The 12,812-nt window shown below is 35.8% G+C and overlaps 1 protein-coding gene across 1 annotated transcript; it reads right to left on the bottom strand.

Moving 5' to 3' along the window:
• Positions 1 to 68: 68 nt before the first annotated feature.
• LOC135786644 (uncharacterized) lies at positions 69 to 4,223 on the bottom strand. The gene is made up of 3 exons (XM_065296136.2): positions 3,490 to 4,223; positions 1,303 to 1,432; positions 69 to 1,201 (listed from the first exon to the last, which is right to left on the bottom strand). Exons 1-3 carry the CDS (start codon positions 4,077 to 4,079, stop codon positions 446 to 448), a joined length of 1,476 nt encoding a protein of 491 aa, XP_065152208.1. The 5' UTR covers positions 4,080 to 4,223; the 3' UTR covers positions 69 to 445.
• Between the last annotated feature and the right edge of the window lie 8,589 nt (positions 4,224 to 12,812).

Genomic DNA, 12,812 nt, shown 5'->3' with positions numbered 1-12,812 from the left:
GGACTTTGCCAGTACTGTAACCTCTTTGATCACTGCTATCGGGATGACCCCTGATTATTTATTTTGGTGGCTTCTGTTTTTTGAAAAGTTTAGTATAAAAGTCAAGAATAAATGCTTTACTTAGGATAGGACTGGTGTGATTTTGTTGTTTATGCACACAGGACGACATGATGATCCAGCGCATTTACATTGATATTAAAATGTTTCAGACCATTTGACCATTTCATTAATATTTAGCAATCTTCAAGATGCATACAGATGCACGAAAGGCAAATAATCATTTAAAATTGTATTAAAGTTTGTTTATTTGCACAACATCACTGTAAAAAGAAATGCACTGCATAAAAAATTATATTGGCATTCAAGTTAATGTCGGCAACACTAAATAAAAGTTATTTATTTACATATTTACATCCATCAACCACCAACAAATGTCATCTCATCTTTAATCATTTGCTTCTACTTTTACTAAGGGACCATTCTGGTAATTTATAAGGAGGCAAGCAACTGTATATAGCTGGTTGATGCTCCCTGAAACAGAGAGAGGGATGATTGTGTCAAAAAGCTTGTGTTTCTTCACCCTGCGGATGAGGCGCTCAATGTGGAGTAACAGCCGAGCAACGGACTGCGTCTCCCTCATCTCACCAGCTGACATCTCATCTCTCTTTGACAGGTAAGCATGTCTATAGACTTTGCATGGCACACAATCATCAACAAGAAAACCTTTGTCGACCATTATCGCCATTCCAGGTTTTAACAGAGAGACAATGCCAGACTGCCTAAAAAGGTCCTTGTCACTGACAGAACTTGCATACAGGGATGACACAAAGGTGACTGCCCCATGTGGTGCCATGCCGATGAATCCCTTGAAGGTGCAATGGGACTCATCACTGAAGAAATCGTCACTTTGAGGCAGAAGAGAAGACTGAGTTTGGCAACGCAGTTCTGTGCAGTCGATAACCACTTGTGTGTCCGGGTAGTCCTGAAACTCATTGGGCAGATGAGCCTCGACTGCCTCCTCAGACATCCAGATCCGAACTGACCCAAGAATAGTGTACAAAAAATTTGCCCAGGTTGTAATAATTTGGCTAACTGTGAATTGCTGGATGTTGAATCTGTGGGCCAGATCCCGATGCGTTAGGCCAACCGAGAGGTGGACCATAAAGAGGAAGAACTCATCAATGGGCTGCAGGGACTGAGACTGTAAAAACAACAACAAGGTGTGCAATTATTTACATATAATGTGTAGGCTAAACTTCCAATGAAAATGTAAAATTAAATTTTGTTTTATTTCTTATTTACCAATGCACTGTCTGTTGTTCCAGGTTCACTCTTCACTGTAGTTGCTGTTGCTCTGGACGCACGAATCATGTTGTGGGACGCAGGTTCAATGAGTTTCCAGAAAGCCATTAAATGGCTATAAGTTACGAACCTAAATAGGATGTAGGAGGACACATTTTAAATGTATAGAAATCGCTAAATGAAATTAATTACTTGAGACACACAGAAACACATACACACGCATAAGTATAAGGTGTTTGTGTGACCCTGCCTGTGATTACCATTGAAAACCACTTAAAAAAAAAAAACAATGCATCTCCATAGACTTTCATTGTGCAGATGATGTAATTTGGAGCCAAAGTCTGCGTAGTAATGATCGTGAGGTAGAGCCTCTGTATCGAAGCCCCGCCCATTTTCCTATTTCACTCAATCCCAAACACACATATCTAGTCACAACACCCCATTTCTATAATAACCAACTTAAACCAAAATTATAATGTTGGGTTCACACCAGACGCGTCTGAGGCGTCAAATTCGCATCTACCGCGCGTAGTTGGACGCATGAACATTTTTAGTGTACTTGCTTCATTCTTGCGTGAAAGCCGCACGTTAAATTCTAGTCATCGAAACATTCACGTGGAAATTCACGTCACGGGAGGGGATTCTGCGACTCCGCTCGCTTCCTGTAATCACGTCACTAGTAGAGCAAGCTCCTGATTGGTTAATGCGACGCGTTTTTCCGACAAAGTTAAAATTGTTCAACTCTCGCTTTTCCCGCGGCAATGCTCAATTTGCGGCAACTAGACGCGCGAATGAGGAGGAATCGCGTCTACCGCACCGAATTAATGGCTCATTCGCGCCACAAGAACTCCAGACGCTCGTCAACGCATCTTTACATTGACTTAACATTAAAATCACTCACGCTTGACGCCTCTATCGCGGCTGGTGTGAATGCAGCATTAGAATGAAAGAGCATCATCAGGATAAGAAAAAACTAAAATAAAAAGATTCTGCAGCCAGCCACCAGGGGGCGATCACAGCAAAAGTCATTTTTGTCATTTATTGTTTTAAAAATAACACCATCCTACATAATAATAATCATGTGAATGTGACGTATGGCATTAAAGCGATTCGAGAACAGCCGGCGCATCGTCTTTTGAGTTCTGATGACGCCACAGCTCTACGTGATTGGTCGCCTCACTGATGACAACAATCATGTGCGTTTCATGTTTAATCCAACCTTCAGTTCCACTAGAACACATTATAAATTCATGTTTTTATAACAGGTAAAACTGAGATGTGATATTCAACTCAAACTGCAACAATATTCTATTTATCTCCAACAGTGCTGTTCTTCTCAAATAACATACACTTCATTTGTTGGTTTACTGGGCAAGTTAATTCTTCTTCGGCTGTTACTCTGCTATTGTGGGTTACACGCGTGAATATTGGTCTTTCGTGTGTAACATTGACGCGAACAACGACGCAAAAGTATGAATGAAAACTGACGTGTAGCCTACGGCATTGGCCCTACAGAAGTATAATGAGCCCTTAAGGGGACATATCATAAGAATCTGACTTTTTCAATGTTTAAGTGCTATAATTGTGTCCCCAGTGCTTCTATCAACCTAGAAAATGTGAAAAAGATCAACCCAGTAACTTAGTTTTGGTAAACCATTATCTGCAAGCATGTAAAAAAAAAATTGTGATGTCAGAAGGGGATAATACTGCCCCATAATCTGCACTATCCAACCACGGCACTGCCATTTAATGCAGAGATCAGCACATTTGCATTTTAAAGGACACACCCAAAAATGGCACATTTTTGCTCACACCTACAAAGTGACAATTTTAACATGTTATAATAAATTATCTGTGGGGTATTTTTAGCTAAAACTTTACATACGTACTCTCTGGGGAAACCAAAGATTTATTTTTCATCTTAAAAAAGTATTGTGAAATGTCCCTATTAAAATGACGTCACCTGAGAATGATCGCATCAAGGGGGCGGAGGTACATTTTCAGATTTTGATTGAAGTTTATAAGGGCACATGAATTTAAAAGAAATTAATGACTTACACGGATACATTGTTTATAATAAACACTGCAACATTACATTAAAAAATAAGAAGTGTCAGTTTTGATTTGGTATTCACAGCCAGGGTACATACATACATACACGTCACGTAAGGGTATCATAAATTGTACCTAGTGTAAAACTTTATATCATCGTCAGAAGCAGCAAATCGGCCCAAACAAAAACGTGAATTGACAGACAACTCCTCCAACTGTCTCTTAAGTCGCGCCAGCTCTTTACGGAGTTCTTCAGTCTTATCCAGTGCATTATTTACTGCCACTGGTTCTGGAACAGTACAGTAATCATGTTCCAGATGCTGGGTATCCATTGGCACAGGAGCTTCATCCACCTGAGTGTCTTTCTCCTTTATTGGACATAACGTTACCTCGGTGGACCCTGGGTCAGCAACGGAGTAGCAGTTCCACTGGAATAACGTGGGCACAGCCCCTTTTCTTAACAAGCGACGCCCTTTAGGGGTCGATGGTTCGATCAGATAATCACTAATGAAATGACGACTGCAAACTCTAGTATGAGGTGTGATGTTCAAACTCTCACGTCTAATGTTGTTAATCCACTTCCTGCGTGCTTCTTTGTTCATGGGAAAAGTGTGGAAACTCAGTACAGAGTTGAACTTTGATGATGCGCTACAGAACGGGACACAACAATGTTCGGCCGACTTACTGTCTTCCCGCCGTTGATATTTAATCCTTTTGGAAGTCATTACTGTAATGCTTAACTATATATTAATAAAATATACATAATACTAAACTATAAATCGCTTTGCAATTCATTTAATAAGAACTTTACCTTTCGCGTTAAATTACGGAGGTAAAGACGCTGGCTGCCGACTCTACCGGAAGTACGGCGGCTTCTTCTTCTACTTCTTTTAAAGATGGGCGGTTGGCAAACCGACTTTTGGTGCATTACCGCCACCAACTGACCTGGAGTGTGGAGTAACAAACTGAAAGCAACGTTTGCTTCTCACAATATTAAAGTTGACTCAGTAACTACCCGTGTGAAAATAAGTAACATTACTAAAAGTAAGGAAACAGCAAGAATCGCATAAGTTGTATTTATATCATTTCAAACAAAACACATAAGTTGTGTGCCTTAAAAAACAAATGTAAAAGAATGACATGCATTCCCCCTGCTGAAAAAAACAGCATCAAACCAGCATGGACCAGCATGGGAATTATGCTGGTCTATGCTGGTTTAGCTGGTGGTCACCAGCATACCAGCACCAAAACACAACATATGCTGCACATGGTATGCTGGTGCTAATGCTGGTTTAGCTGAAGCTAATGCTGGTTTGGTGCTGGTTTAGCTGGTGCTAATGCTGGTGCTGATGCTGGTTTGATGCTGGTTTAGCTGGTATTCACTAGCAAACCATCACCAAAACACAACATATGCTGGTCTTGCTGGTATGCTGTTTTTTTCAGCAGGGCCTAGACGATCCTATACATGCATACTTCATCAGATTATGGTATTTATACATCTGTCATTTGCCTATAAAACATGCAGACTAAATTTTTAGCACTATATGAAGCCAGGGTCCGATATCATTAACAGCACACTTTTTAATGTTTGTTTTAACAGTACATGCATTATTTTCTACTTTTCAGCAAATGACAACAAAATATAATAAAAAATAAAATAAAAAACTATTCACAGGTGATGTGTGGTCATCGTCAATTATCAAGGTAAACTTATTTTTTGTTTAAAAGAATAAAGAAACTCATACAGGTTTAGTATAGCATGAGGGAAAGTAAATGATGAATTTCTGGGTAAACTATTCATTTAATAACTTATGGTATCTTATTGTATATTGTAACCCAACACTCTATGATCTTATTTCACAGCATGAAGATGTTTAAATAAATGAGAGGAAAAATATTATTTGTTTGTTTAAATTTGAGTTGATGGCAAACAGAGTGACTGAAGTTCAAACACGATTCAAAATTTATTTAGGAAGTCACTACACTGTTCATATCATTATGAGGATATAATGAACGAAAGTTTACAGTTTTAGATTAAAGCAAATTTTAGATCAGAAGCCACGCTAATGAACTGATCTGTTTGTTCTGCAAACCAGATGAAACAACAAAACACCAAAGCACCTTAAACTCATAACGACCGGACATCAGTAAACTACAGAGCTTTTTATGCTTGCCAATTTTGTCAATAAATTGAAAAAAAAAAAATACATTTAAAAAGCTGAATTAAATTTTAGGCTTCATAGTTGCTAAAATTAAACAGATAGGAAACAAAAATGAAGGTTTAATCAATCATGAAAGTGTTCAAAAGCCGGAATACAGTTTACTGTAAAATTAGCTTTGATCATATATTTGATCAATTATTTGATCAATAAGTCAGATAAGCATATGTTTACATTCCTTTAACTCATCAAAATTAATTAATTAATTTTAACACATTATAAATGTGATAAAATGTAAAGTTGTGTAGCTGTAAAAAAAATCAAAGTGTAGCTGTAAATTTTTTTGAATGCAGCAACATTTTGAATGCATCACTGTTAAAGGGTAACGAAAATAACAATATGTGACCCTGGCCACATTCTTTTGGCCCTGGTCTTAAGTTGCATGGGTATATTTGTAGCAATAGCCAACAATACATTGTATGGGTAAAAATTATAAATTTTTCTTTTATGCAAAACCATCATGTAAAAATCATGTTCTATGAAGATATTTTGTAAATTTCCTACTGTAAATATATCAAAATGTTATTTTTGTAAGTAGATGCAGTTGCTAAGGACTTAATCTGAACAACTTTAAAGGTAATTTTTTCAATATTTAACATTTTGTGCACCCTAAGATTCCAGATTTTCAAATCTTTGTATCCCAACCAAATATTGTTGTATCCTAACACGGCCATTCCCAAACTGTGGTCCGCGGACCACTAGTGGTCCGTGAGGGTACTGCAGGTGGTCCGTGAAAAGGCAAAATAAGAATATGTATATTTTAATATACAAACTCGTTCATATTTTGGGCAAACGTATACTGCTGCCTAATAAACGTTACTGTGAACTTATTCATTCTGGTGCCTGTGAACGGTACGCTCTCTCAGTTTAATGTCGTTCAATAGGGTGCCAGATTTGTATATTCTTCCAGGCGAAAACCCGACTAAAACACACTGTAAACAGGCCTTAATGTGTAGCGGAAAAAACACCCAATCTGGCAACACCGCCACCACTCGGTGTTCACCAGTCACGCTGCATGCGTCATCACAACAACACAGGCGCTGCTGAAATTCCTGCCGCGCAACTCAAATAGTTTAACATTAAATAACATCATATTTGTCCTAAATCATTAACGATTAACATAGGCTGCTAACACATATTCCGGATCTTGAAATAGACTTTGACTAAGCTCACGTTATCTAACGTGCACGTGTGGTGTGCAATACCTGCGAGTTGTCATACACGCAATGCCTCGCAGCGCTCACCCGGGGTGCGACCCCCACCCGACTAGCCTTCTTAAGGTATGTGTAAGCAAATACAAAAATTATAAGACAGTCAATGCTAATGTAAACCCTGGTTGGATAAGGATTTAAAGTTGGACATAAAGATGGAATCTGACGCATTTAGCTTCAGTGTTAAAACTGATCAAATAATTGCTGTCTGTGGTGGTTCTATATGGGCTATAATGGCAATCATTTTAAAAAATAATATGGGAAAAAATAACTATAAATTAGTTCATTTTTGGAACTGTGACCTAGTTTAACATTTTCAAATATGAACTATGAACTGAACTTGTTCATTTTAAAATTTGTGAACTGGGAACTAAACTAGTTCATGTAGAAAGTGAACTTTCCCAACACTAAGAATATATAAATAATTATGATATAAGGTTAAGAAACCTGTTGTACTGATGTGATGACCAGTTATAGTTTTAGTGCTAGTAAGACTATTTATATGTGCAGATTAATTCAGGACTTTGTGTGGACACATTTTATTATTATAAAATATTATTAGTAATATAAGGTGGTCCGCGAAAATTCTTGATTACAAATAGTGGTCCACACACACAAAAAGTTTGAAAACCCCTGTCCTAACAAATCATACATTATTGGAAAGCTTACTTATTCATCTGTCAGATGATGTATATGTCAGTCTTATGACTGGTTTGGTGGTTCAGGCTCACATATGTGATACAAATATTAATTCAGGTCATCCACTGTGCATTACATTAAATAGACCATGGCTTGTAACCAATCAGTGTCCAGAATGGGGGGGTGATTCTCACGAAACCATTGAAACACCACGGCACTAATGATTTTAGCTATAAAATGTGTAATATAGTAATATTAAAAAGCATCAGAATTAACACAATACTGTGTTCTACCTTGCACAATGTGTGATTTCAACATAAGAATTTATAATTTGTCAATTTTATCTCATTTTCTGCTGAACTTCTCATTACCGCAATGTGTCCGGCTGTGTTTGAACATGCGTTATGTTGTAATTTAATCAAATTAACACAAAAATATTTAGAAAAAAAATAAATGGATGTTTTGCTAGACTACTTTAGATGACAAAAAAATATTTACTGAATATTCATGTTTAATAATAATGAAGAAAAATTAGGAAAATGATGTGTCCATGCCTGATGTTCTCATCCTCCGCAACACTTTTTGAGAACAGTTTAAGCACACATACAGAATTTTAATAAAGTTTGATTTTGAGTGACCAAGCACATGGAACAGTTACTTCAAGATGGCTACCAGGTAAGATCATTTATTTACAGTTAATTTGAAATATTGTCTTGTCAGAATCCTTACATGACATTTTGATTATCATTACCGCAACAGATGCTTATAAAATGTAAATTTAATTAATAGAAGCATAATACTTTGATTATAAATGCATGTGCAGAATCTCCAAATTATGTTCTTTCAGGTTTGTCATGTCATTTTGAAAATATGTCAGTGTTGATGTTTTCTGACTGTTGCGGTAATGAGATTTTTTAGGACAAATTTTTTAAATTATGTTACAAAAAGTGTTAAATGATAAGTAAAAGTGTTTAAATTAATGTTCCCATTTACTCCAGACTTTGTTTTTCAATGTCTGGTGGGAAAAAAAGTAAATTTAAGCAATTTTTACATTTTCATGCTTGACATTTTTAAAACCAAGTTTTCGTGAGAATCACCCGGGGACTATTAATTTTATTAGCAGGAATATATTTATACAGTCTCATTCGACATTTTATTTGATCAAACCGCCAAACATTTTGACCTTTTACACAATCAAGTTATGTAACAACAAAACTATTTGAAACAACTACTGTATACAACAGAATGGAGTTAATACAGCGCATAATTCAGAAATCATGGATTGATATTTCTTGATCAATTACTTTGACATTACTCAGACTTACACTGGTGGCACATTCAGCTGCATGACATCTGGGCTGTTTCTCATAAAGAAAGCCAATAAAATCATTCCATTTCCCTAATTACTGTTTCTTTTATTCCTGTTGCCCATGAGCAGGAACTTAAACGCTCCAATCCAAACAAAGATCTCGCTGCTGCAGCATCTGTCACTCACTGAGGGTCTAAACACACAGAAATGTAATATTATTATTGTCAGATGCTCTGTTTATTAAGCACGAACAACATAAAACATGTCGTGCATGTTTTGGAAAACTAATATTAACTGTTCAGTTCATGCAAAACTTGCCACTTCAGCAGCTCTTTTTCGGGATATATGAATCACTTTTACTTTCTCTGTAAATTTCAAAGTCATAAAATAAATCAACATGAATCTGAGATAAATCGCAGCGCATTACAAACTTTGATTTAAAACAAGATATGTACTATTTATACCATTAGGTATTGTGAATAATGAAATGGCAATTAAGACATTATTTTAAAATAATCTGGTAACATCAAATACATTAAAAATGACATTCACAGTAATAGCATCAATATCATAAAATATACAGAAAAGAAAATGAGAAAAGTGACTTTTGATCTTCATATTACCTTCAGAAGATCCAAATGATGTCTCTTGAAAATGTGACTTGTGGGATATTCCTAAATTTTCAGAGGGGGGAACGTGTTGGGTAACATGATTGTGTGAAATCCTGAGGAAATGACTAAAATGTGCATTTTATCTCAAATATTATAATTTTTTTAATGGTAAAAAATATTTAAAGCAAAGATTTGATGTGGACCCATACAAACAAAATGCAAAAAAAATAAAGATAAAGATCTAAAGTATTGTTTGCTTTATATTTAAAGGTATAGAGATAGAGGACAGATAAAATACTATTTTTTTTAGTTTTTATTAATGTTTTAATTAAATTTGGTGTTAGATTAACATGCAGAACACTTTGTTTAATAATAAAATGTTTTTTGGAGTTAGTTTTCATGCATTTTTATACCTTTAATATCCTGGGGACAGCAATGTTACCCATTCAGTGTAATGAATTTTATACAAAGCGACTCACAGTGCTTTGCAATATATTTTTTGACTAATATTGACTTTTATTGATCTTGACAGTTAGTGATTATATTGTAAGTATAGACAATATAAGTTTAGGTTTATTGCAGAAAAGTCAGAAAAATAAACAAATCATGGTAAAACATTACAATAAGGTTTCTTTTGTTTACATTAGTTAACAATTGAACTAATGAACCATACTTCTACAGCATTTATTAATCTGGTTATCAATCCTTGTATTATGTTAATGTTAACATTTGCTAATCAATTTTTATTAAATTAAATAAATGTATTACATGTAATAAATAAAGCAATGAACAATATTATTCTACTTGTATTAATTAAGATTGAGAAAGAAAAATAATGATGTAAAATTGTCACTGTTAGTTAATGGTATAAATAACTCCCACTGTAAACTTTTACCAATTTTACAGTCATTTAGTTAAGGAGGTCTTTAATACCAGGAGAGAATTATAGTTAACACTTATAGATGCTATCCAGCTTGTGGGTACAGGAGATCTTTAGTGTGTGGTTTAATATGGGAACCAAACTTATGACCTTTGCTAACGTAGTACTAGTTTAGCTACAGGATCTGTTATGGCAGCTGTTAACACAGTTTTGATTTATTAAGCAGAATTTTCAATACTTTTCAAAACCTCTCAACCCATTATGGCTTTCTTCCAGAGGTTGAACTTTATTTTGGAGAGCCATGCCCCCCTAATCCTCCCCATAATTTACACTTTGTTAAAGGCACCGGGGAAACACACAGGGTAATCAGCATCACATGCAAATCTCATGTCAGACTCATGGACATGATAATCATCATGAATCATCTGATCAGACATAAAGCCATGGGCTGACTTTATGCCTCGAAAGTAAACTGTTTGTGGATATATCCCAGGGCCAGGGGCACTCGAGAGACCAACAGGCTTATGGATATTTTCATAATTATGCCTATAAATCTCTAACTCCATAAACACTTTAATGCTTGAATACTAGGTGTAATGGAAGATGTCGCCAACCCTGTCACATGGGATAATTCTGCAGTCAAGGTTAATATGCAAAGACCAGCGTGTCCATATATTTCTAAACGAAAGCCACAGAGAGTGCTTGCTTTCTGATAACATCGGTACTCTTATTCCTGAAAGAACCACCGACAATAAAAATCCTGATTAAGAGCCATTACAGTCTTTACACAAACACAGAGTGATAGAGGCCCAGAGCATTATGGGTAACATCAACTTTCTACTTCCGTCTCCCATGGGAATGACAAATCTACTAGATTTGATATGCTCACAATTGTACATTGCAAAAAACATCACACTCTTAAAGGAACAGTTCACACAAATATCAAGATTCGGTTCATTTTCTTACCCATGCTTTTATTATTTGGTGTAGCACCACACCCTCAGAAAAATTATACAAAAGCTGTCCCTTGGGTGGTACCCTTTCGAAAGTACACATTTGTACCTAAAAAGTGCATATTAGGAACTAAAATGTACATATTGGTACCAAACAGTGCATACGGGTACCTAAAAGATGCATAAATTGAAAGTGGACCCATCCCACAGTGACAGCTTTTGTACGTTTCTTTCTGAGAGTGTAGAAGAAAATATTGTACTATTAAAACTATCAAGCACTATAAAAATGCTAAGCACCATAAAATGTTCATGAAAGTATAAAATCCATATGCAATGTCTGTTAAATTCCTATCTTCGGAATACTTTACATACAGCTTTGTGTAGTGCAGACAGAAATTTGAGTTAATAATGTTATATACTTTAGTAAAGACAAGCTTAAATAGCATAAGTAATATAACAACAATCACATTAATGCGTGGCTACTATTGAATAATGTTATTTATACTGATTATGATTGTAGATGATTCAAAAGTGGCCAATAAAAAATAGGCAAGACATCAACAGGGTCCTTAAAGAATGATCTGGCCACAGCAGAGCTAAAAGACAATATAAAAATGAATGTTATAAAAACAACTACAGTGTGATTCTGTTTTTATTTAGATTACAAAAACCCACCGAATCCCAATGACAGGTGCTTGTCAATAGGGGGCGCCATGTGACATTAAAATGCCAATTTTTAACATGTGACGTCTGATCATATCTAATGTGATGTGTGCGAATTTTATGGCATCGTCAGATGGTTTGATTTTAGCCTCATCAGCTGGTGAAGTTTACGTTTTATGGTCCCTTAATTTTTAGGGAAACAGTCATGAGGTCTGCCTTACATTTCCGCACTAAGGAAGCAGAGCACAAGTCAAAAACTGAAAGGAGAAGAAAGGATAAAAGAGAGATTTTAGCAAATGGCCTGCAATGCTTCTCGAGGGTCACAGCGTCTCCAAAAGATGAGCGTGTTTTCCAGTGTTAACATATAATATCTTTGAATGTTTTATTGCTCTTTGAATTACTAAATTTTACAAAACTTTTTTAACATGTCAAATAAATCTTTGGTGTCCCCAGAGTAGATATGTGAAGTTTAAGCTCAAAATACCATATAGATAATTTATTATAACATGTTAAAATTGCCACTTTGTAAGTGTGAGCAAAAATTAGCTGTTTTTGGGTGTGTCCTTTAAAATGCAAATGAGCTGATCTCTGCACTAAATGGCGGTGCTGTGGTTGGATAGTGCAGATTAAGGGGCGGCATTATCCCCTTCTGACATCACAAGGGGAGCCAAATTTCAATTACCTTTGTTTCACATGCTTGCAGAGAATGGTTTACCAAAACTAAGTTACTTGGTTAATCTTTTCACATTTACTAGGTTGATAGAAGCACTGGGGAACCAATTATTGCATTTACACATGGAAAAAGTTAGATTTTCATGATATGTCCCCTTTAAGGGTTAAATGAAGATTTCTTTATTTTGGTTTTGTCTCCTATCTCCTTTATTTAACTACAGACAAACACAAACTCATGCCTTACACACACTCTTACCAATCCACGCACACATACACATACGATTCATCTCTAAATACTCCA

The sequence above is a fragment of the Paramisgurnus dabryanus genome, chromosome 20, assembly GCF_030506205.2.
Source record: "Paramisgurnus dabryanus chromosome 20, PD_genome_1.1, whole genome shotgun sequence".
NCBI lineage: Eukaryota > Metazoa > Chordata > Actinopteri > Cypriniformes > Cobitidae > Paramisgurnus > Paramisgurnus dabryanus.
Note: the sequence above shows the minus strand (reverse complement) of the source record. Positions and strands in the feature narration are given on the sequence as shown.